Source organism: Neofelis nebulosa, chromosome X (genome assembly GCF_028018385.1).
Source record: "Neofelis nebulosa isolate mNeoNeb1 chromosome X, mNeoNeb1.pri, whole genome shotgun sequence".
NCBI classification, from domain to species: domain Eukaryota; kingdom Metazoa; phylum Chordata; class Mammalia; order Carnivora; family Felidae; genus Neofelis; species Neofelis nebulosa.
The window spans coordinates 101,720,490-101,747,344 of NC_080800.1; the positions used below are offsets into that span (position 1 = coordinate 101,720,490).

Genomic DNA, 26,855 nt, shown 5'->3' on the forward strand with positions numbered 1-26,855 from the left:
AGTGAAATTTCAAAGTTCTGTTTTCATTGTATATTCTAAGAGAAAGAGTACCGTCGTGTTCTCCTAACCTCTGTCGATGACAATTTTCAGTGATACTCATTTAAGGCATTGCGAATTTCAGTGAGAACTTTTTAAATTAAATACTGACTGCCCTGTTCTTGTTCCGTTGTGTAAGTTCCCACTTCTTTACCTTCTGCACATCCTCTCAGGCGTAGTTATATACTCATTAAGTTAAATTTTACATATGTAGTCTAAGCTTGGGATTTAAATTATAAGGGGAGAAGAGTGTTAATGTGTTTTAAATGCATTTTCCAGAACGTGTCAGCTCCGAGGCAGGTAGTTAGTTCAATCTAGTTGTTGGCCAAGGACTGAATTGTTTTAACAAAAGGCTTTTCCTGTTCTGGGAGCCTCAGTTCATTTAAAACTCTTCTTTTTAAAACTTGTATGTTTAGAGTTCAGAAAGACCTTTTTTTTCTCCCCGTGAGCTGTGAAATGTAATGCATGAAGCTGATGTGGCTAACAAGTTTATTTTAAGAATTGTTTAGAAATGCTGTTGCTTCAGACCCTGAAATCACTCCACACTCCAACTTCGAATCAAATTTTTTTTAAAGACTTACCGATGTTTGTGTTCTCACTATAAAAAGCACTGGATCCTTTCCATCCGGTTGTGCAAAAAAAATGATTACTTGCAAGGTCACAAATACAACCAGATCCAAATCTGTGCCTCCCCTTTCCCAAAATAGGTCTCCATATCTGCATGTAGACATTCCTGTTCTGTTCTAGAGTCCACGCTAAAGATTTCGAAGTCACCACCTATTTTACTACATTTCAGTCACGTGAAGAGTCAAGTTGTTCCGTAATAAGTAGTTATCTTTATTCGTAATAATTTGGTGTGCTGATCAAAAGCCTTGTTTCAATTTTTGAAAAATGGGTTTAATGTTTATAAAGTAAACTCCCAGTTTATTAATTAACGGTTTTGTATTGCCTTCACTGCTAGATTTGGATTTTTGGGGTTTGTTTTCCCTTTTGGCTAGGGGCTGAGGTGGGGTAGGGTGGGTGTAATGGGTGCGTATAATATGATTTGGCCCTGCATGTTATGATCTTGTTTTTGTTGTTACGTTATTTAAATCTTGGTGGTTCTGTTCCCGTTTTCATTCTAGTGGATAAAATTGGAATTTTGAACTCTCTGAATGGAGACTGCCATCACGCCATTAGTTGCATGTATGGGACTCCTTAGGCCCAAATCATCGATTTGTGTCCTGATTACCCAGGTGCTGAATAGGAGGGGGAAGAGGTGCAGGAACGGGAGAGCTAGGGTAGGCTTTTCATTTCCCCTAGAGAAATAAGAAAACGAGAGGGGATATTTGACAGAGGTAGTTATTTTTAAGCCAACTCTGCTGTAAAAAAGAGCTGGGCTCTGGGTTGGCTCAGGCAGTTAAGTGTCTGGCTTTCAGTTTCGGCTCGGGTCATGATCTCACGGTTTGTGGGTTCGAGCCCCGCATCGGGCTCTCCGCTGACAGTGTGGAACCCTGCTTGGGATTCTCTGTCTCCCCCTCTCCCTGCCCCTTCCCTGCTTGCATTCTCTTCTGTCTCTCAAAAATAAATGAACATTTTTTTTAAAGATTAAAAAGAGAGAGCTATTTCTTCACCCAGCTTACAAAATTACGAGAGTTCAGGGGAGACTGTGTATGTAAAATACCTGCTACAGATGTTAATTCCCTTCCTAGCACACCCTCGCCCATCATGGGTTTGCCTTGACTCTGGAAATTTGGGCTACCACTTAGATGGTAACTCTTTCAGTGACTCTCAACTCCTCTTTTTTGGTGTTTCTCATAGTTAAGATGTAAATTATAATAAATAGGTCAAGTCCTTAAAAATATTTAAGTTTCTTTTTTAAAAAATTTGAAAAAACTATTCTTATCAAATTCAGGTGAGCTTTCCTAATGGAAACAACTGGCTTATTCCCACTTTCATAATCAGTTTCAGTTTGACTCTTGTACACTTAGCACAATGTGAATTTCATTAGCGGCCTAATAGAATCATAGAGGGTCAGAGCTAGAAGTGACCTTAGAGAGTATCTGATTCATCCCCCTCATTTCACAGGTGAGGCAGCTGAGGCTCAAAAGTGAAGTGATTTACTCAAAGCTGTATAGCTAATCAGTGGCAGCCCAGACTGGGACATAGTTTGAAGGTGAAAAACTTCAAGTTACCTCTCCTGGGAGGTCTCAGATGTTTATTTTTTCAACTCTTCTTTCTTCTATACCGTAGCTTTCACTACATATTAAATGACACTTTATGACTAATACCATAGGACAATCTTAAATACATATATCTTCAAATTGTACAATACTACATTAATGTTTTGGGTGGTAAGATTCTATTTTGATGACTAATGTTTGCAGATATGCATATAGTTTTTTTTGGTATTTACTACATTCTTATTGTGTATCATTAATGTAACATTTAAGATTACTATATAAGTATATTTTGTCATTTTCTCTATGCTTAGTAACAAATTTGCATTTTCAATTTGCTGTAATAAAGGCTTTAATGTAATTTTTATTAGAAGATTTTGCATTTTTTTCATTACTGTTATATTTTATCTAATCTGACAGAATGACAGGTTCTTATGTCATTGTATTAGTGTTGTGAATAATCATGTGAAATGTTTTGAGATAGAGTGCTATATTTGTGAATATAATTTTATGGCTTTTTTCATTTAGTAGAAACCTTTCCATCAGTATGGAAAACTAAGAAAATTGCTTTCCACTGTATAATCTGGCAGTCACCATAGATTAAAGCTTATTTTTCTGTGAATAAAACTTATTCAATAAAGCACTATTCTTTAAAATGGTACCATATTACTTTGTATTTATTTTACTTTCTCAGAAAAGCTGAAATAGCCTTCTTAAAAATAGGCAAATGAAACCCAACTATAATATATATTTTCTGCCATTGGACCAGGCATTAAGGTACACATCAAGTCATGGCATGTTAAAACAGACATCTGTTTCCATATTAATTTGTAGGATTCTGTCTGTGCATGAAAAGCACAGTTTTGAAGATGTATAAAAACATGAACTATAGTAACACCCCCTCCCCACAAAGAGTGGCCTGTTTGTCCCAAGGGATAATATAGTCACCATAACAAATCTCGAACAAACCATTTAAATGCAGTCTACCTTTCTTCATACGTGTCAACTATACTCTCAGTGAATATTGATAAAGATGTGAATTTTCAAAGCTTTCTCTTACAGTTCAAGCCCCAAAGAAGACACCAAAAACAAAATTTTTAAAAAAGCTTTCTCTTACAGAAATTTTCAAACTTACATAAAAATAGAAAGGAAAGCAGAGCTAATCCCATGGCACTCTTCATTCAGCCTCAATAAATATCAACACTTTGCCCATCTCGTTTCATCTGGGATTCCCCCATCCCCCATCCTTGGTTCACTTGCATATTCTAGAACAAATCCTAGCCATTGTGTCATTTCTCCTGTAATTAGAACATTTTTTACAAACACTGAATTTTTAACTGCCCGCTATTGCTAAATTTTAATGAACATCTACACAAGAATTAAAGGCAACTTTATTCCCCCTTTCCCCTCTTTGAAAATTAGTGTAAATAAACCCCTCAGAACTAATACTTAAAAATACTTAAAAGGGGTGCCTGGATGGCTCTGAGCATCCGATTCTTGATTTTGGCCCAGGTCGTGGTCCCAGGGTTGTGGAATCGAGCCCCGTTTCGTGCTCCATCCTGAGCGGGGAGCCCGCTTAGGATTCTCTCTCTCCCTCTGCCCTTCTCCCCCTATGCTTGTGCACGCTCCCTCTCCCTCTAAACACAAAATAAAAATACTTTAAAACTATGTTCTTGGGGCACCTGGCTGGCTCGGTCGGTAGAACCTGTGACTCTTGATCTCGGGGTTGTAAGTTCAAGCCCCACACTGGGTGTAGAGATTACTTCAAAATCTTAAAAAATACAAACCCAAAACTATGTTCTCACCATATCATTTGTAGTTTGCTTATAGATGATAGAATAAATGTACTTACTGAAAGTTAGTAGGCTAGGGGCACCTGGCTGGCTCAGTCGGTAGAGCATGCGGCTCTTGATTTGAGGTCGTGAGTTTAAGCCTCACATTGGGCACAGAGTTTATTTAATACAAAGAAATTGTATGTATAGATGTATGTGTACATATATATATATAATGCGGTTAGTAGGCTAACTGCATGGCATATGGATGGCTTGTTCTGAAAGTGTGGTCCAGGGATCAGCATCTGTGTCAGCTAGGAGCTTGTTAGAAATGCAAATGTGTGGGCCCCATCTCAAACCTGAATCAGAAATTCTGGGGCTTGACCTAGCTTTCGGTGTTTTAACAGGCCCTCTAGGTGGTTCTGATGCAGGCTAAAGTTTGGAAATCACTGGGATATCGTAAGGGGTCCGAATCCAGAAAGAATTAAATGGCTGAAACCTGGAAATCAAATTGGTCCAGCCCTCTACAAATGACTGTCCTCCTCACCTTTCTTTTCCTTCTTAGTGCTGATCCAGTCCTGTATTTTCTCCTGTTAGCAAAACGCGACACAAAATACATCCTGAAAGTCCCTTCTGATTCTACTTTTCAACAAAACTTTCTTGCATACAGTACTCTTTGAATTTTATGAGTATAAATCTTCAGCCCTTTCACTGCTAAATTCAGAATAGCCCCACGCTGCCCGTGCCGTTAAACTATCCTCCAATCAAGCCATGGAAGAGTTAAAGATTCGAAGACCCACTCGACACACTCGTAAGCACTTAGTGTGACAGCAATCACTTGAAATGGTACAGAACAGACCTGCACTTCTAGAAAGAGCCAAAGTTTCAATGAAATGTGAACAGTTACTCTGTGATGAAGTCGGAAGCCTCTCTAATGTTAATAACTAGCAGTTCTGAATTCTTTTTTCCTCTAGTGGCGTCAAGCCTTTAGAGTTGAAGAAATCCACACTCATAGGTCACTATTGGTCTCTTTAACTGTAACCAAAATTAAAGTCTTCAGGCTAGATGAAAGTCGGTGGTTTTCTGTTCTATTCCTGGGAACCGCTAATTTGCTTATAACAAATACATAAACTGGACATCTGGCTTCTATAGGTTTGGTCTGCTCAGAGGTGTTTTTTTCCCCCAATCTTATCCTGGTTAATTTGCGATTTCCAAGACGTTGTATGCAGCATAATTAATGATGACAGCATAAAAACTCTTTTGCATGGGCCTATACTTAACTTTGGCTTATGAATAAATATTGGAAGGATACTGGTTCAAAACAAATAAGGAATAAAAATCTAAGAGAAACCAGACTCTGATCATTGTTTTCCCCATTCAAAGTTTCCCAAAGGAGTTTAAATTTGAAAAAGCAAAACAAAACACAGCTAGAGTAGATTTAATTGAGGTTAATAGTATTTAAACAATGATCTCGCTCCAAAATCTAAGTTTCGTTTCAATAAACTTTATTGAATATTGAATATTGAATAATAAACTTTATTCAATATTCGAAAGATATATTTTCCAGTAGTCTCCCCTTACTCAGTTTCCCTTTCCACGGTTTCAGTCACCTGTGGTCAACTGTGGTCTGGAAACAGATGACTCTCTTTCCGACGAATCATCAGAAGGTCAGTAACGCTACGTCACAATGCCTACGTCATTCCCCTCGCTTCATCTCACCACATAGGCATTTTATCACCTTCCATCACAAGAAGCAGGGCGAGCACAGTACAACGAGATGTTTTGAGTGGGGAAGAAAAGATGTTTTGAGAGAGACTCCATTCACATAACTTTCATTACAGTCTATTGTTATCATTGTTCTTTATTATTAATCTCTCACTGTGCCTAAATTATAAGTTACACTTGATCATAGGTATGTAGGTGTAGGAAAAAACATAGTATATTTAGGGTTGGGTACTATCCGCAGTTTCAAGCATCAAGGACCTTGGGACGTATCCCACGCGGCTAAGGGGGGACTGCTGCACATACAAAATTACGGACGTCCATTCGTTACATAAAGTTTTGCCAGTTACTTTTCTTTAAGTCTGTGCACTGCATTTCTTTAACTTTATTCCATTGCCAGGTACGAGGGATTTCTTTTTAATTCCATTAGCTTATATAAGGGGCTTTGCGTTTTTGGCTAAAGCATCAAAAATGTATTTTCTCATTAAATATTGGAATTTTGTTTGGCAGCGATCAGGCTCTGCTTCTGCCAGATTTCTGACAGTTGTATTGAGGAGCGAAGAACATATAAGTATGTTCGTGAACACTTACTGATGTTTCAGAGGAACTTAACTTCCTTTTTTTCCAGAGGAACTTCTTTTCAAAACAAAAGAGCCTAATTCTTCCCCATAAAATTAATCTGAATTGGAGAAGAACTTACGAAAAATCATCTCGTTTTTTGTTACGTGGACATTGTGCCTAGATTTCCTAGTAGAAATTTAACAAAGGCCTGTGTGAATCATTAAGAGAATGACCTAACTCATCTGGAAAAACCTGTTTTTCTTTCATCTAGGTTTTTTGTTTGTTTGTTTGTCATTTGATTATGTTATGTGACCTATAAGAATTAAGTTATGCTAAGCCTGGGTTATAAAGCAAGATTTGGTTAGGTATATAATAATAGGTAAATATTATTTATATGTATGTAATGCATATATGTAAATAATATGTAAAATAAAATGCAACAAAAAGATTAATACGTGAGGGATAATAATCCCTCTCCACCTACCTCAGAAGATTGTTGCAAGGATCGTATGAGTAAACGTACATGAAAGAGCTTCAAAAAGTATAAACCCTCTCTGTAGGCCCAAGGAATCATTCCTCTAATTAGAGTTTACTGGACTAATTGTGGGTTCGTTTTACACAAAATGAAACAGTTCTGGACCAGTATCTGATTAATCAGGGATATCCAGTGATGAAATTCACTTGTAAAGTTTTGTGGTCATTTCCATGACTCTCAAAAACATTTGTATACATTATCTCAATGACTTCCACTCTCTACACGGTTACTCCTTGTGTTTAAATCAGAAGTGTATGGGTAATGGCACCGAGATAATTGGAGAAATTGGTGCTGTGTTACCATTGTGGAAATTGTATTCATAAACCCTGCCAATCAAGTGGCTCTCTAACACATCTACTCAGGCAGTCAGGTCAACTCTATTTTCTAACATGTGAAAATAAGAATGTATAAAACAGATTAAATTTAGGGACAATAAAATAATTGGTATGGTATTCTTGCACTATGGCACTGTGTCTGTCATTCATTATAGTCCCAGCATCTCTGTCATTTACAGCTAAGGAACCCCAGACATAAAGGTTATGTGACTCACCTAAATCATATGGTGATTCACCAGTCAAGCTGTTCTTCTAGGCACTGAGAATGTTTTTAGCTAATTTTTGGCATGAATTAGCTAAATTGGCTGCCTCACTGTCTGAACTTAGAGGATATATGTCCAAATCCAGGCTCCGTTTTCGATGGCAAGACCTGGCTGGCCATATGATACCAAACCAGAAAACCACATAGAAGTAATAAATAGGTCTATGTAGTCCTTAGCGGCTACTCGACTAGAATTGCAAAATTTAAAGTAACTTTAAAAAAACCAAAATTTGTTTCTTTAAAAATTTTTTTTTTTACTTTGTTAATGTTAATTTATTTTTGAGAGAGAGAGACAGAGCGCGAGCAGGCAGGGTCAAGAGAGAGGGAGACGCAGAATCCGAAGCAGGCTCCGGGCCCTGAGGTGTCAGCACAGAGCCTGACGTGGGGCTCAAACTCACCAACCGTGAGCTCATGACCTGAGCCAAGGTCGGACGCTTAACCCACCGAGCCACCCAGCTGCCCCCCAAAAGATTTTTGAAACTAAGCTCTACCCCTAATGTGGGGCTTTAACTCACGAGCCTGAGATCAAGAGTAGCATGCTCTACTGACTGAACCAGCCGGGTGCCCCCAAATGTATGTTTCTGATCTCAAAACTTTGGAAGTGAGAAAGAGAACTTTTCACTACATTGCCAAGGCAAACCTTGGAGGTCAGGAACCATGTCTTCCTAATCACTGTGTTCGAAATGACTAGCATGCTGTCTAGTCCATTAACAAGCACTGAGTTCATTTTTTTGAGTGAAGGAATGGATGAAGAAACTAATAAAGGAACCGATTGGGAAAACCTCATTTAAAAGTTGTGCATTGACAAATATAATACAATCCAGAATTCATACTGATTTTCTACAAATGTCATTCCTTCTTTTTAAAGTTTATTTATGTATTTTGACAGAGAAAGAAGGCGTGAGTGGGGGAGGGGCAGAGGGAGGGAGACAGAGAAACCCAAGCAGGCTCTGCCCCGCCCGTCAGCCAGCCGGAGGCGGGGCCCAAACTCTCAAGCCTCGAGATCGTGACTTGAGCCAAAGTCAGACGCTTAACCAACTGAGCCACCCGGGCGCCCCAAATTTCATTCCTTTTTGTGAACAAATATTAAACACCTACCGGGTGCCAGGCGCTAGGGGATCCATTCTGTCATAGAGCACCGAAGGGCAAAGGAACTGTAATGCGAACTGTTTGGGGGAGGGTCTCAGGGAAAGTGTTCTGAAGGCGGGACCCTTGAAATAGGCAAGGAGGTGGAGAAAGGGAGTTCCGCCTAGGAGAGAAGCGTGTGCAGAGCCCAGAATCAAGAAAGTCTGACCTGTCTGAAGAACTACAAATGGGGGTTTTGAATGAGAGGTTTGAGGCCACTGACTGCAAATTCTCAAGGGCGCTTCATGTGCACTAGGGGTCCTGGGGGACACGTTTAGGATATATTTCGTGTCTCCTCCTACAGATGAGACCGATTCAAGCTGGTATGATGGGCTTTGAATTTCTGAGCAGGAAACATGTTTGTTATTTTCTTTTTAATGTTTATTTTTGTGAGAGAGAGAGAGAGAGAGAGCGAGTGGGGGCGGGGCAGAGGGAGAGAGGGAGACACAGAATCTGAAGCAGGCCCCGGGCTCCCACCTGTCCGCACAGAGCCTGACGCGGGGCCCGAGCCCACGGACCACGAGATCATGAGCTGAGCCAAAGTGGGATGCTTAACCGACTGAGCCACCCAGGTGCCCTGCCCCTGTTCCATATTTTCTGAAGCAGGTTTTGTGAGGTGTGTTGGGGGATAAGGGAAAAGATATTCATTCACCAGGCAGCCATCACCTGTAAGAGGCTTTTGCTGGGGCTGAATGGAATATATGAGTCTCACACAGGCACCTTTTTCTTTGAAATATATATTCAAATTAAGCCACCTTGTTTCATGAGTTAGCTGAAACCTTGTGTCATTTCATTGCTGGCCTCTACCAGTGTCTCTTAATCCTGTGAAATCATGCCAACAGTGCGCATTGTTTGCAGTGTACCCAGAAATTCTGGGAGGTAGTGATAGAAAATAAGACCGAGGAGGCATGGCCCTCCTGGAGTTTACAGTCTTGTTAGCAAAAAGAGATTTACATTCATCATTCACAAGATATTCCCCCATTCCAAACATAATAAATACATGGGCCACTGGCAAACGCGGTGTTGTTTAACTCGAAATACCCAAGGAGCAAAAAAGTGTCAATACAGGGGCACCTGGGTGGCTGAGTCAGTTGAGCACCTGACTTCGGCTCAGCTCATGATCTCACAGTTCTTGGGTTCCAGCCCCGCATCGGGCTCTGTGCTGTCGTTGCAGAGCCTGCTTGGGATTCTCGCTCTCTCCTCTCTCTGATCCAACCCTACTCGAGCTTTCTCTCTCTCAAAATAAACAAACAAACAAACAAACAAACAAACAAACACAAAGAGCATGGGGTGCCTGGGTGGCTCAGTCGGTTAAGCGTCCGACTTTGGCCCAGGTCATGATCTCGCGGTTCATGAGTTCAAGACCCACGTCGGGCTCTGTGCTGACAGCTCAGAGCCTGGAGCCTGCTCTGGACTCAGTGTCTCCCTCTCTGTCCCTCCCCCGCTTGCACTCTCTCTCTCAAAATAAACAAATACTGAAAAGAAAAACCTTTGTTAACGTTTATTTATTTTTGAGACAGAGAGAGACACAGCATGAACGGGGGAGGGTCAGAGAGAGGGAGACACAGAATCCGTAACAGGCTCCAGGCTCTGAGCGGTCAGCACAGAGCCCGACGCGGGGCTCGAACTCACGGGCCGTGAGATCATGACCTGAGCCGAAGTCGGCCGCTCAACCGACTGAGCCACCCAGGCACTCCTGAAAAAAATTTTTAAAAAAGAGTGTAAATACAGTGTGACAACATTGCTAGATCATGTGGTATAGCCTATCACTACAACAGGAACACGGAAGGCTAAATGAGGGTGTGAACCAATAATTAGAGTGGGTTTCATGAAAGTGGTGTGACCAGAGCTAACAGATCTATTATTGAAGGCTGTTCCAGATACTAAAACTTTATGACTGTATGTGACATATTTGTTGCTTTGTTTTGTTTTGTTCTGTATGCAAGGTTAATGACGGAGGACAAAAGGACCCACTTGGGCTGTTAAGCTCTGTAGGCTTATCTGTGTGTTCTGGCAGGTATCTTAGAGGGTATTTTAATGTATCTCCATACATTCCATTGAATAATAACTCTTCGAACAGCATTCTGTCTTAAAAGGAATTCAGCCGCCCTTGCTTCCGAACAAAAAAACAGAAGCCCACATTCGCTCAAAGCACCGCCCTAGCGTCCCCTTTTCGTTTGGAAACGGTCAATTAATTCAAATGACAAATTGGAAATAGGAGCCACTCAGCAGGTGATTCTTGGTATGACTGAAGGGGCCTGGTGACCTTTCTGACTCAGTTTCTTCCTTTGTCTGTAGGAAGCGATGGTCTCACAGAAGTGTTATGAAAACTAATTGAAGTCGGTAGCTAGCGTGCTTTGAGATTCCTGTATGAGCCCCGCTTTTTCAAGGCGCGTGATTGCACCCTGCGGTGAGTCTCTGACTGGTTCCCTCTCCTCGGTCTTTAACAGGTATTCAAAATGACCCAGCTCAGGTAGATTTTCCTTGTTCTCAAGTTACCACTACTATATTTAGCCCTGATGCCAATTGCCTTTATTTATTTGCTCATGTTTATTTATTTATGTTGAGAGACAGAGTGTGTGCATGTATGTGTGTGTGAGTGTGCAGGGGAGGGACAGAGAGAGTGAGAGAGAATCCCAAGCAGGTTTCACTTTGTCAGGGCAGAACCCCAAGCGGAGCCTGATCTCATAAACCTTGAGATCATGACCTGAGCCGAAATCACGAGTCGGTGCTTAAGCAACTGAGCCATCCAGGTGCCCCAGCAGTTGCCTTTACAATCAAATGCAGCCCACAGTAGTAGTAAGGACCCAGACTAATCCTTTGGCTTTAGGATTTTTTTTTAATGTTTATTTGAGCACGAGTGGGGGAGGGGCAGAAAGAGAAGAGAACAGAGGATCCGAAGAAGGCTGTGGCACAGAGCTCGAACTCACACACCGAACTGTGAGATCACGACCTGAGCCAAAGTCGGATGCTCAACTGACTGAGCCATCCAGGTGCCCCTGGCTTTAGGATTTTTAATGTCTTTCCTTCTGCAGAGTTCAGTTTTCCAGACCACTCTCTACCTACATTTGTCAATTTTCCAATCGACTCACTCATCTCCTCCCTGATAATAATCCCAAAAGGTTGTAAAAGATCATCTCAGTGGCTTCTCCAAAACCTAAAAGGACACCCTTATTGGCTTTGCTTAATACTTGCTAATTTCTTCTATGCCTTTCTCATTCCTTCCCTCCTCCCCTCTCCCCCATTTTAATTGGCCTGTGGGAAACACACAGCAGGTGAAATTCTTTAGATGACTCCACAGCAGGAGAAGAAAAGAGATGCTAAAACCCAAATGTTGAGTTGTTGAATGGGGAGGGGGGGGGGAAGGGGGGCAGGGAGGGGTGCTGGGATCGGCCAAGCAGAAAACTAGAGGGGAGATGCGAGCAAGACCGTGTGACCACATCAGGATCCTTCTGGATAGTAAGGGAAAAGCTAGAAAAAGAAAGCCAACTGAGAACACTGGAAGAAAGGACCATTGACCTCTACCCTGAGCCACCTTCCACAAACTCGCTTTGCCATTTTGCCATTTGAGAGAGGGAAGCAAGTGAATGTGATATCCTTCCCCATCACAGGAAAAACGTCAAGCTTATATATCCTAATGACCCTGGATCCATAGTGACATCTTTATGTTCAAAGGAAAGCACGCTTTTTCTGAGCGTTTGCTTCTAAGGATGGAATATAAAATGGAATATGAGACTGTGAGTGTAAATCAGGCTTTTTCTTGAGCTCAGTTTGAATTCTGTCAATATGTATGACAATTCCTTTAACTTTCTATTTTGAAGTCATTTTAGAATTACAGAAAAGTTGCAAGAATAATACGGGATTTTCACATTTATCCCTCACTCAACTTTTCTCTAATAGTAACAACTCACAGAATTATTGATAGGGAAACATCTGTTATAAGATGGCAGGCAGGACTGATAGGGAAATTCCAGTCCCTGACCGAAGACTCCCCTTCCAGGCTCTTCTTCCGACCCTGCTTGCCCAGGCACCAAATTACTACTAATGCGGAATGTGGAAGTGACAGACTATAAATTGTTCCCTCTGCTTACACTTGGAGTGCGGACCTCTGGAGAGTGATCTCCTCTGAGCCCACCGGTGTGAAATAAACCTCCTGCCTTCCGAGATCTCCGGATGCCACTTGGTTCTTGTGCCGGGTGATCCAGACCAAGTTCCGTAACATTCAAACAATAATGTAAGCCAGGATATCAGCATTGGCGCAATACACAAAAATAATACTTCACGGTAAACGGCTGACCTTACTTAAATTTCACCAGTTTCACTCCTAGCATTTTGTTCCTGGGTCCAGTCCAGGATCCCACATTACATATAGTTGTGTGTCTCATTAATTTCCTTCTGTCTGTGGCATTTCTCCATTTTAATATATTTTTAAATGTTTATTTTGAGAGAGAGAGAGAGAGAGAGAGAGAATGGGGGAGGGGCAGACAGAGAGAGGGAGAGTGAATCCCAAGCAGGCTCCACACTGTCAGCGGAGAGCCTGACTCCAAGGCTCGATCCCATGAACTGAGATCATGACCTGAGCAGAAATCAAGAGGCAGATGCTCAACTGACTGAGTCACCCAGGCATCCCAGCATGTCCCCATTTTAAAGAAGAAAATAAAGTCTGTTGGCAGTGATGATGTTAAAATGCAAGATAGATGTAAGAACATACAGATGAACTGCCTCCCTCCCTTCTTTTTTTTCCTTGCCAGCAAAAGTTAAATATTAGCTTTATTTTTATTTGCTATATAACTGAAGTAAAAAAATAAGTTATGATTTTTATTTTAAAGTAAGTAAAAAATGCAACTGATAGTTTTAAAGGGTTTAAAAGCTTCAAATAATCTTGTAATAATCTTACAATTGATTTTACTATGCAGGAAAGAATTTAACCTTGCCCGAAAAGAGGTCTGACCTTTGTTCTTGGCTTCCGAGAGGTTATCTCTAAGCCCTTGGAATGTCATGCTTGATAAGAGTGTCTTCACCTGCCTGGGCAATATGTGTGACAATTTTGACATGAATCCCAGGCACTTTCTTTCATTCTCTTGAACCCCAAAGTTATGTCTGCACTACCTGGGGGAGAGTTTCCTTTCATAGAAACCACTACTCAAAGAAGTGCCCATTGCTGAGTGGCGTCAGTTACCATTGCAAAACTAGAACTTTACCAGACTAAGATATCCAGAGAGTGGGTCAAGTTTCCTTTTACTTTGCAGGTAAGAAATATTTCCCTCTGGAGTAAAAAACACCAAGGGGGCTCGGCTTTTACGAAATGCTATAACACTGCATATGCTTCTCACTTGAAGTGCAGAAAACTTCTGTTGTTTAAAATTTTAAATGTTTATTTATTTTGAGAGAGAGAGAGAGACAGGGGTGGAGGGTGGGGGAGAGAGAGAGAGCCAGAGCCAGGGAGAGGGAGAGAGAGAGGAAGAAGAGAAAGAATCCCAAACAGGATCTGCACTGTCAGCTCAGAGCCCGACATGGGGCTCTATCTCACAAACGGTGAGACCATGACTTGAGACGAAATCAAGAGTCAGATGCTTAGGGGCACCTGGGTGGCTCAGTCGGTTGAGTGTCCAGCTTCAGCTCAGGCCATGATCTCACGGGTTTGTGGGTTCCAGCCCCATGTAGGGCTTTGTGCTGACAGCTCTGAGCCTGGAGCCTGCTTCGTATTCTGTGTCTCCCTCTCTCTCTGCCCCTCCCTTCTCACGCTTTCTCTCTCTCTCTCTCTCTCTCTCTCTCCCAAAAATAAATAAACATTAAAAAAAATTAAGAGTCAGATGCTTAACTAAGTGAGCCACCAGGTGCCCCCAAAACTTTTGAATAGTATCTATTTATATAACATTTTTGAAATGACAAAATTTAAGAAATGGAGGACAGCCCGGACTTCAAGCTGTATTACAAAGCTGTAATCATCAAGACAGTATGGTACTGGCACAAGAACACTCAGATCAGTGGAACAGAATAGAGAACCCAGAAATGGACCCACAAACATATGGCCAACTAATCTGTGACAAAGCAGGGAAGAATATCCGATGGAATAAAGACAGTCTCTTGAGCAAGTGGTGCTGGGAAAACTGGACAGCGACATGCAGAAGAACGAACCTGGACCAATTTCTTTCACCATACACAAAAATAAACTCAAAATGGATGAAAGACCTAAATGTAAGACAGGAAGCCATCAAAACTCTCCAGGAGAAAGCAGGCAAAAACCTCTTTGACCTTGGCCGCAGCAACTTCTTACTCAACACATCTCCGGAGGCAAGGGAAACAAAGGCAAAAATGAACTATTGGGACCTCATCAAAATAGAAATCTGCACAGCGAAGGAAACAATCAGCAAAACTAAAAGGCAACCGACATAATGGGAGAAGATATTTGCAAATGACATATCAGATAAAGGGTTAGTATCCAAAATCTATAAGGAACTTATCAAACTCAACACCCAAGAAACAAATAATCCAGTGAAGAAATGGGCAAAAGACATGAATAGACACTTCTCCAAAGAAGACATCCAGATGGCCAACCGACACATGAAGAAATGGTCAACATCACACATCATCAGGGAAATACAAATCAAAACCACAATGAGATACCACCTTACACCTGTCAGAATGGCAAACATTAACAACTCAGGCAACGACAGATGTTGGTGAGGATGTGGAGAAAGAGGATCTCTTTTGCATTGTTGGTGGGAATGCAAACTGGTGCAGCCACTCTGGAAACCAGTATGGAGGGTCCTCAAAACATTAAAAATAAAACTACCTTACGACCCAGCAATTGCACTACTAGGAATTTACCCAAGGGATCAGGTATGCTGTTTCGAAGGGGCACATGCACCCTAATGTTTATAGCAACACTATCAACAATAGCCAACGTGTGGAAAGAGCCCAAATGTCCATTGATGGGTGAATGGATAAAGAAGAAGTGGTATATACATCCAATGGAGTATTACTCGGCAATCCAAAAGAATGAAATCTTGCCATTTGAAACTATGTGGATGGAACTAGAGGGTATTATGCTAAGTGAAATTAGTCAGAGAAAGACAAATATCATATGACTTCACTCAAAGGAGGACGTTAAGAGACAAAACAGATGAACATAAGGGAAAGGAAACAAAAAGAATATAAAAACAGGAAGGGGGACAAAACAGAAGAGACTCCTAAATATGGAGAACAAACTGAGGGTCACGGGAGGGGTTGTGGGAGGAGGGATGGGCTAAATGGGTAAGGGGCACTAAGGAATCTACTTCTGAAATTATTGTTGCACTATATGCTAACTAACTTGGATGTAAATTAAAAAAATAAAATAAAAATTTTTAAAAAGAAAAGAAATGAAGGACAGCTTAGTGGTTGTCAAGGATTGGGGAGGGGAAGGCAGAGGGAGATGGGTATGGTTACAAAAGAGCAATGGAGGAATCCTTGTGGTGTTAGAACTATTCCGTGCCTTTTTTTTTTTAAGTTTTATTTATTTAAGTAATCTCTACACCTAACGTGGTACTCAGACTCATGATCCTGAGATCAAGAGTTGCACACTCCTCTGACTGAGCCAACAAGGCACCCTGGAACTGTTCTGTATCTTGACTATGCTGGTAGATGCATGAATCTACATGGGTGATAACATTGTGTATAAATTTTTTTTAATACTTAAAAAAATTGTTTTAAGTTAATTCTGCTCCCAACGTTGGGGCTTGAACTCACAACCCTGAGATTGAGTTGCATGATCCACTGACTGAGCCAGCCAGGCACCTCCAAATTGTATATAAATTAATATACACATGCACATGTGTATGCATGCGTGCACACACAGACACACACACACACACACACACACACACACACATTAGTACAATTAAAACTGGGGAAGTCTGAATAAGACCAGTGAATTGTATCAATGTCAATGTTCTGGTTGTGATATAATGCCGTAGAGGCCAAGGGCAGGCTGCCCCAAGATAGGCCCCTTTGGTATGAAGGTTATTTTGAATTAAAAGCAATATAAAAACCCAACAGATTCGGGAAAAGCTCTTTACCTACCCCCAACTGCCTACTAGCTGTACCAGGAAGAGAGCTATTACAAGAGATTCTTCTTTACCTAAGAAGCTTACCTGTATAACAGGGCAACTTTGTTTTCCAGACATCTCTTCTCACCTTCCTGTTAATGGTCTTCCTCCCATTTGTATACCCAGATCCTACCCCTCTCCTTAGCTCAGAATGTCATTTAAGCCTCATGTTGCCTGTATCTGAAATTTCATGCCTGCGTGGACTCCCCATATATACAAAGCTAAATTTAATTTTCTCCTGTTAAATTGTCCCATGTCAATGTGATTTTTGGTCCAGCTAGGACCTTGAAGGGAAGCGCAAATTTCTTCCTTCCCAGCAATACTACAGTTTTGCAAGATGTTACTGATGAGGGATGGAAGCAGAAAAATGTTCACCTTTACCCCAGAAGGCTGACCTATAGCCTGCATAGTTTTAATAAGGATCAAATACATGCTAGTTGCTGCATTCTATAAGGGTTTCATTACTGCCTGTATATCTCACTGATGGTTGATTTCAAAATGAATGATAAGCACCAGAGAAATCTTATGAAAGTAGTTTTACAAGTAGAAATTTGATGAAGACTTTTATGACCTGCCTACACGTGCCCTCCTTCTTGAGCACTAAGCATATAACCACCAACTTCATACATCAAGGTGGAGCACTTTCTGCCCAAGGGTTCCGTCCCTGTGCTACTCAAATAAAATTACTAAGTTGCACCACACAATGTCTCAAGAATTCTTTCCTGACCATTGTACTCAACAACCGCCCAACATTACCACTGGGGGAACCCAGGCAAAGTGTACGAGGGATCTCTCTGTATTATTTGTTTACAATTACAGGAAAACCTCGGTTTGCGAGCCATAATTCATTCCAGAAACATGCTTGTAATCCAAAGCACTTGTATATCACAGCGAATTTCAAGAACCATTGGCTCAGTTGTGATCATGTGACATTCGGCATCACATACTACTCGTATTGCAAGACATCGCTCGTTTATCAAGTTACATTTATTAGAAATGCTTGCTATCTTGTGGAACACTCACAGAACAGGTTACTTGCAATCCAAGGTTTTACTGTATTTTTATGAATAAGGGTAGGGAAATCATACTGATATTTAGACAGAAATTTACCTTAACCCAGGTGCCATCACTGTAAAATGATTGGCTCAGATTTCTTTTGAGAAATGAATAAATCTTATAAAGGTGACATCTTCATATTAAGACTATCAAGTGACAGCAAATGTTGTAGATCCAGGCTTGTTTTGTAAATGAAGAAATATTAAGTCTAGGTTTTGAATATATATATATTCGAGGGGCACCTGAGTGGCTCAGTTGGTTGAGCGTCTGACTCTTGGTTTCGGCTCAGGTCATGATCTCTCGGTTCGTGGGATTGAGCCCTCGGTTGGGCTCTGGGCTGACAGCACAGAGCCTGCTTGGGATTCTCCCTCTCCTCTCTCTCCGCCCCTCCCCCCACTCGTGCGTGTTCTCTCAAATTAAATAAATAAACTTGAATATATATTTGAACCAAAGAGGTACAGTAGATAGGACCAAAGTGAGAAAGACTCCAGTTGATTTACTCTGTTAGATAATTATTATGTTGAGGGAATAAAAGAGGAAAAACCAGCTCAGCCCATCTGTTTGAGTATGAAAACCTTCTTCAATTAAATTATTCTGTGGGAGTCAATAATGAGGTAATTCAGATAGCATCAAACTAACAAATACCTTGATATAGAACTGAAAAGAATTCTGGGTCAAAGTCAAATCTCTGCCTCCTTTCCTATTGGTGTAATACGCAAAACTAGGTGTGGCTGAACAATAACAGATAATGCATATACTGAAAGTCCAACCACTGTGCAGATATTCCTGGCAAATTACAGCATTCTTTCAAACAACATCCTGAAGGCTCAACAGGATGATATTTTCCATCCTCAGAAAGACTTGAAGGATATCATCCAAGCAAGGAGGAAAATAATTTCCTGCAGGCTGAGTTAGGGATCTCAGTGCCAGTGTGGAATAGGAGAGGGCTCATAACAGAGCAGACACAGGGTCAAGATCACCGTGTTGGGGAAAACATGGTGAGAGAGGGACATGCTTCTCTCCTAGAGGTTTTCAAAGACACGTGGGCAAAGTGGAACTGACAGCTAGGTACACTATAAAAGAACTAAAGGGCTATACAGTAGTTTCTAGGGAGCCAGAAGAAAGACTGGGTGAAAGGAATTGAAAAAACAATGACTGAAAGCAAAAATGGGAAAAAGAAGCAATGAAAACCTGATGGAGAGGCTGCAAGTGTTAGCACAGAACTGATTCCAAGATCTCCGAATGGCTGAGAAATTATACATGAATGAAAAACGTATAAAACATACAGCCAGTGCTAGGCTGTAAGAAGAAAATGAAAGGAAAATAATTAATAGGAATTTTAAAAGTGAGGATTTCAGAAACGTATTACATAGGAGTTGGAAAGGGAATCTGACTATATGTAATTCGGCTTTTTTGGAGGAAAGTTTACATTGACATTCAAGTATCCCGGGTGGTCTCTAACCCAAGCTGGTAGCATCAGGCCAATCACAGTTTCATGGCTGCTTAAAAGCTTACAGTGTATTATTTCAGAAACAAATAAAGGGTCTTGGTGGTAATTCTTTCTGTAAATGCAATATTGTCTTAGATAATAATGATTATTTTTTTTAAGTTCATTTATTTTGAAAGAGAGAGAGAGAGCACAGCGAGTGGGGAGGGGGCAGAGAGAGAGGGAGAGAGAGAGAATCCCAAGCAGGCTCCACACTGTCAGCGCAGAGCCCGATGTGGGACTCAAACCCGCAAACCGTGAGATCATGACCTGAGCTGAAATGAAGAGTCAGACGCTTAACTGACTAAGCCACCAAGGCACTCTTAATAATTATTATATGGAAGCCTCTTCTTCCTCTCTGGGGCTAAGCATGCTGTATTATAATTTTCTACTGCTTATCAATTTTGCCAGACAGATTATAAACTTCTAGAAGGTAAAAACCATGGCTTACTTTTTCTGAATCCCAAGTATCTGGGTTATGCTAGGAATTCAATAAATGGTTGCTTCTTTAATAAATGAACAGCAGGGGCGCCTGGGTGGCTCAGTCAGTTAAGCGGCCGACTTCAGCTCAGGTCATGATCTCGCGGTCCGTGAGTTCGAGCCCCGCGTTGGGCTCTGTGCTGACAGCTCAGAGCCTGGAGCCTGCTTCCGATTCTGTGTCTCCCTCTCTCTGACCCTCCCCCGTTCATACTCTGTCCTCTCTCTGTCTCAAAAATAAATAAACGTCAAAAAATTTTTTTAATAAATGAACAGCAAAGAAAACTTAAGAAAAATGAAAGGGGGGGTGCTTGGCTGGTTCAGTTGGTGGAGCATGAGACTCTTGATCTCAGGATTGTGAGTTCAAGGCCCAAGTTGGGTGTAGAAATTACTTTAAAAATAAATTAAAATTAAAATTAAAATTAAAAAAAAAAGCAGTGCACCTGGCTGGCTCAGTTGGTGGAGCATGCAACTCTTGATCTCAGGGTCCTGAGTTCGAGCCCCATGTTGGGTGAGGAGCCTACTTGAAAGAAAGAAAGAAAGAAAGAAAGAAGAAAGATGAAAGGCAACACTAACCTACCCACTGGTCACCAGCTAAATTCTGACCGTGCTTCTTAGTAATCTTTACATGAAGGCATTGAAGGAAACTAGATGGTGACCTAATCATTTCTTTGAGGAAGTTTGGGAGAAACGGTTCACAAAGCAACAAGGAATAATACCGGAGAAACACAATTCCTGTATGACATTCTAAGATGTGATGTAGTCATAGTTCAGCAGTAAATTACAAGTGGTAACACCTTTCCCTTCTAGACTTAGATTCAGCTTCCCCTTTTCATTACCCACTCCCTGCGGCGCACCTTCTGTTTTGTTTTTCTTTAACGTTTATTTATTTTTGAAAGAGCACTAGCAGGGGAGAGGCGTGGGGGGCGGGGAGGGACAGAGGATCTGAAGCGGGCTCTGCACTGACAGCGGCTAACCCGATGCGGGGCTCGAACCCACAAACCGCGAGATCATGGCCTGAGCCTAAGTCAGACCTCAACCGACTGAGCCACCCAGGCGGGCCTCCCTTTTTTTAAAACCACAAAATACCATTTGTCTTTCCTGAGATAGGCTGTGTCCTTTCAGTCCTCTGTGCCTTGGTTCGTAATATGCCCTCTGCCTGGAAAAGTTCTTTCCTCCATTATCTTCCTAAAGAATTCTTATTCGTCTTTCTAATTGCCAAGTCCCTCTCATTTACCTATTGCTGCATAACAAACTCCCCCCAAACTGAGTGGCTTTCAACAACTTTATTTATTATTTCCTGAATCTGTGGGTTGTCTGGGCAGGTCTGCTGGTCTTGCCTGGGTTCCCTCCTGTGCCTGCAGTCAGCTGGTGGGTCATGGGGGGCTGGGCTCAGCTGGGACACTGTCACACCTGTCCTCTCTCCATGTGGTCTCTCCTCCTCCAGGGCCTCTCTCTCCACACAGCCTCCTCCCAACAGGATAGCCTAGACTTTTTGCCATAGTAACTGGGTTCCAAGAGCAAAAGCAGACACTGCTAGTTCTCTTAAGACCTGCCTAGGATCAGAAATCCCAGAATGTCATTTCTGCTGCATTTTATTGGTCAAAGCAAATTCCGCAGTCAGCCCAGATTCAAGGGGAGGGGAAATAGAGTGCACTTCTTGACAGGAGGAGCTACAGAATCACACTGCAAAGGGACAGGAAACAAGGAGAGGCATCATTCATTGGGAGCCATTTTTAACAATCATACAGCTGAAATGTCACTTCTTTGTTCCTTATTTGTGATACACACGCAGAGACCAAGAATGAGAGAGAGAGAGGGAGAGGGAGAGAACCATCACATTATCTCATGGACATGATCTCATTCTTGTGTCTATGTCTTTTTTTTTTTTTTACATTTATTTATTTTTGAGAGAGAGAGAGAGAGAATAGGGGAGGGGCAGAGATAGAGGGAGACACAGAATGCGAAGCAGGCTCCAGGCTCTGAGCTGTCAGCACAGAGCCTGATGCGGGGCTCGAACCCACGAACTGTGAAATTATGACCTGAGCTAAAGTCAGATGCTCAACCAACCATATAGGCACCCCTCTGTGTCTATGTCTGTTCCCCTTACTATACTGTGGCAGACTCCTGACGCACTTGAAGGAGGCAGGGGGTTAGGAAACCAGTCTGAAAGAATACCTTTTAGTAATCGGATTTGGGGGAAGCTATACCGGCAAGATGCAGTTGGAAATATAGTTTAGGACCAGATTGTGGAGGCCCTTGAATGTCATGCTAAGGAATTTAGATTCTATCTTGCAAGCACTCAAAACCGAAGTCAAGAACATCTCTCCCCTGACTGCTTCTCCTATATTTCCTATCCTAGTGAATGGCAGAAGTGGAGACTCGTCTTCTACTCACCTCATCCAAATGGCCTCCAAGTGCTGCTTATCACAATTCTTAAATGTCCCTTGACTGGGCCATACTCCATCTACACCGCCATACCATTAGCCCAGGGTCTGCCTCATCATCTCTCCTCTGACCTATCGTCACAGCCTGTTAACAGGTTTCCGTGATACTAGTCTCACCCCATTGTCCGTCCTCCACACTTCCACCAAAGTCATCTGCAGATGTTAGCCTCTTTATCACAAACCTTCATGGATTTCTATCACTCTCGAGATAGAGTTCAGTCGTTAGCACTGATTACAAGGGCCCTCCGTGATTTGGCCCCTGCCTAATCTCCCTCTACTCCCCCCCACCCCCCCACCCCCGCCGCCCTTTATATATTAGCAATCCAAACTTCTTGTAGCTTCTCAATCCATTCCATGCCTCCTTAGGTCTTGGTGCCTTTGCCCATGCTAGACTCTGTGTCAAAAAACGTTGCCCTCTTCTCTTGCCCTCTACCCCCCTGTCATTCTGTATGTATGAGGTGCCTCTCATCTGTGTTGTGACAGCACCTAGTTCTTATTGCTATCGTAATAATGATACTTCTTGATCACTCACACACATGAATAACTCGATTCGCATACCGACCGCATGAAGGCAATCCTTACCGTGGCGGCTAGTACGTGACAGAGTTGGGATTTGAATCCAAGTGCCTGGCTCAAGGACCTACTATTGAAATCACTGTACTACTTTCCTGCTCAGGCAGAGCACACATCACACTGTATGGTAACTGTCAATTTGCCTGTAGGTCTCCGCCCATCTACTGTGAGTTTCTCGAGAATAGCAATTGTGTCACATTCATCTTTTTATCCTCAGAACCTAAAATAATGCCTGTCACATAATGGGCACTCTATAAATGTGCACTCAATGGATGGATGGACGAATGAATGGATGAGTGACTCCTGAAACTTATGAATGATTCTTCTTACTCTGTTGTTTTAGCCATTTTTTCAAGATAAAAATGCCTACCGAACTAGACACATACTTTGATAAAGACCCAAATTATATTAAGGAAAAGAACAGAGGACTGCTCATAGGTGATACATTTTCTGTTTACTGATGTTCTGTCAACAGTTTAAAAAATGCATGCAAAATCGTTTTATTAAGTAAAAACATACAACAGTGGAATGAAAAAGGCACTAGATAACAACAAGAGTTTAATTCTTCCTTCAACTCCTCCCCATTAAGGTAAGAAATGAAATGAAGTCCACTACTAAGGTAATCCAGAGAGGGACACAAAGGCTGTCCAAAAAAGATATGTTTGACTAGAATGAAGATATTCATGATACATAGAAGTATAATGAAATGATACACTGGAAGGTGGCTTAGTTGTGGAAAGCGCATGTATTTTGCATCCTAATAAACCTGTGTTTGAATCCAGGCCCTGACGCTCCTTGGGCAAGTCTCTTAAACTCTGAACCTCGGTTTTCCCATCTGTAAGTTGGGGGTGATAATATCTATCTTAGAGGGATGTTATGAGATGTACAGATAAGGTGCCATGCCTAGTCCGGTGCTTGATGTAGAATAGGTTGTCGATAAATGGTAGTTTTACTTAGTACTTCCTTGGTTCTTTATATGTCTCAAAGCGCTTTCATACGTATTGTCACAGAGTGAGTTAGGGATAGAGAAAGAAAATGTCATGAAAAGCTGCAGTGTACTATGGAAAAAGCACAGGGCTTGGAAACCATGAGACCCAGGACTGAATCCTGGCCTGACCATTTCGGAGCTTTGTGACCTAGGGCAAATTCCCTTAACCTCTCTGAACCTCGGTTTCCATATCTATAAAATAGGGGTGACAGTACCTAGTTACAAAATAAGGGAGTTTGTTCACCTATACCCAGGCCTGAAAACCAATAAAATCAGGGGCACCTGGGTGACTCAGTGTCCAACCTGGGCTCAGGTCATGATCTCATGGTTCTTCGTGAGTTCGAGCCCCGAAATGGGCTCGCCATTGTCAGTGCAGAGCCCGCTTTAGATCCTCTGTCCCCCTCTCTTTCCACACCTCCCCTGCTCAGGCTCTCTTTCTCTCAAAAATAAAAAACATTTAAAAAAACAATAAAATCAATCAGCAATTTCATTTGTGAGCTCTGAAAATTCATACTTTATTTATTTTTTTAAAGTTTATTTTTGAGAGAGACAGAGACAGAATGCAAGTGGGTTAGGGGCAGAGAGAGAGGGAGACAGAATCCAAAGCAAGCTCCAGGCTCTGAGCTCAGTACAGAGTCCGACATGGGGCTAGAACTCACGAGCTGTGAGATCATGACCTGAGCTGAAGTCGGAGGCTTAACCGACTGAGCCACCCAGGTGCCCCTGAAAATTCATACTTTATAGTTATGAACGATAATGAAATTTAAAAGTCACAAGCATCAGAAGACATAAATAATCTAGTGCAGTCCTAAAGACTTTGAGAAGACATTCTCGTAAAAAGAATACGAAGTAATATGGAAAACAAGAAGAATCTACCTTCTTATACTTGAAGTGGCTTCAGTAGTATCTGGATACTGAAAACAGGGTGTCTCAGTGGGTGCACCAGCAAAATGCAGGCCCTGCATCTGCAGAAGTGAGTTCTGGACTCTGAATTACGGTGATTTCCTCCAAAGGATAGCCACCCAGCAAAGCCCGTTTTGGATGAAGAGCTGATCCCCTGCCACATTATCTCTATCGCAAGTCTCTCTATCAAAAAGCAACTGTTGACAAGATTGCACACAAACCAAACAGACTAGCTTAAAACTTTGGAACCAGTTTTCATTAAACTAGTTCTTTGCCCTTGAAAGAATTATATACAATTGCACTTCTAGGTAGAGAAACATCCCCACGTGTGCACAAAGATATTTACTATACAACTGTTGTTAGTAGGGGCGCCTGGGTGGCTCAATCGGTTGTGCCTCCAACCTCTGCTCAGGTCATGATCTCACGATTGGTGAGTTCGAGCCCCATGTCCGGCTGTGTGCTGACAGCTCAGAGCCTGGAGCCTGCTCCAGATTCTGTGTCTCCCTCTCTCTCTCTGCCCCTTCCCCACTCGCATTCTGTCTCTCCCTCTCAGAAAATGAATAAACATTTTTTAAAAATTTAAAAAAGAACTGTCATTAACAGTAACAAATAGAAAACAATCTCAGTCTCCATCAATACAAGAATGACTAAATAAGGGGGGCCTGGGTGGCTCAGTCGGTTAAATGTCCGACTTCAGCTCAGGTCATGATCTCGTGGTTCATGGGTTTGAGCCCCACCTCTGGCTCTGTGCTGACAGCTCAGAGCCTGGAGCCTGCTTCGGATTCTGTGTTTCCCCCTTTTTCTGTCTCTCCCCCGCTCACATTCTGTCTCTTTCTCTCTCTCAAAAATAAATTTAAAAATAAAAAAAAGAATGACTAAATAAAATGTAGCTGATTCAATGGAACATTATACGGTAGTTAAAAGTCACGAATTAGTGCATGTATCAACAGGGATAAATCTTAAAAACATAATGTTGAATGAAAACCACAGGTCACAAAAGGATATGTATGGCATGATACCTTTTATGTAACATACTACACTACTATTTATTTTTGTACCTATTTAGGTAAAAGTATTTAAAAGATTTATCTGGAAGGGGACACGTGGGTGGCTCAGTTGGTTAAGCGTCTGACTCTTGATTTCAGCTCGGGTCATGATCTCACGGTTCGAGAGATGCAGCCTTGCATCCGGCTCTCTGTCGACAGCGCGGAGACAGCTTGAGATTCTCTTTACCTCTCTCTCTGCCCCTCTCCTGCTCGTGCTCTCTCTCTCAAAATAAATAAATAAACATTAAAAAAAAGAAAAGATTTATCTGGAAGAATGCTCATCAAACTAAAAAATGTTTCTCTATGGGAAGAAGGGAGAGGGACAAGTTGGGAAAGTGGCCAAGGGGAGGGTCTGTGATGGTTAATTTTATGTGTCAACTTGACTAGACCACAGGGTTCCCAGATGTTTGGACAAACATTCTCGAGGTGTCTGTGCGAATGTTTCGGAATGAAATTAACATTTCAGTCAGGAGACTGAGTCCGGCAGATTGCCTTCCCCGATGTGGGTGGGCCTCATCCAATCAATTGAAGGCCTGACTAGAACAGAAAGGCCGACTCTTCCTCCTGCTTGATTGCTTAAGCTGCTTAAACTGAAACATTAGTTCTTCTTGGCTCTCGAGGCTGTCAGCTCTCCCGAGTCTCCAGCTTGCCAACTACAGATCTTGGGACTTCTCAGCCATAATTGTGCTGAGCCAATTATTTATTTATTATTTACTTACTTATTTTTAAACAAGATTTTTTTAATGCTTATTTCTGAGAGTGAGAAAGTGCAAGTGGGGAGGGGCAGATAGAGAGAGGGGGACAGAGGATCAGAAGAGGGCTCTGTGCTGTTAGCAGAGAGCCTGATGCCGGGCTCGAACTCACGAACCACGAGATCATGACCTGAGCTGAAGTCGGATGCTCCACAGACCTAGGAGCCCTGTGCTGAGCCAATTCTTAATGATCAGTCTCTCTCCCTATCTATATATCTATGTATCTATCTATGTATCTATCTATCTATCATCTATCTATCTCTCCACATATACATATACATAGTTATAGGTATAGGTATATGTATAGATATATAGATATCCCGTAAGTTCTGTTTCTCTGGAGAACCCTAATACAGAGATTTTAGCTTTATCCTTTTTAATGTTCTGGTTTTTTTGAAAGGAGAATGGATTCATGTGTTATATTTATTAACTTTATCTTGAAAGAACCAAAGTGTGTCAAGCCTGTCTTTTTATTCCCAGTTCACAGATAATGAAACTGAAAGGTTAAATGATTGCCTCAGTCTTTCTCC

The 26,855-nt window shown here is 41.8% G+C and overlaps 1 protein-coding gene across 1 annotated transcript in view; it reads left to right on the top strand.

Moving 5' to 3' along the window:
* The window catches only part of XIAP (X-linked inhibitor of apoptosis), a 57,550-nt gene extending 46,701 nt beyond the window's left edge, over window positions 1-10,849 (top strand). The window contains exon 8 of the mRNA XM_058714353.1: window positions 10,806-10,849. Coding sequence (XP_058570336.1) covers window positions 10,806-10,834 — 29 coding nt within the window. The 3' untranslated portion in view covers window positions 10,835-10,849. The remainder of the gene's footprint in view (window positions 1-10,805) is intronic.
* The last annotated feature ends 16,006 nt before the right edge of the window (window positions 10,850-26,855 follow it).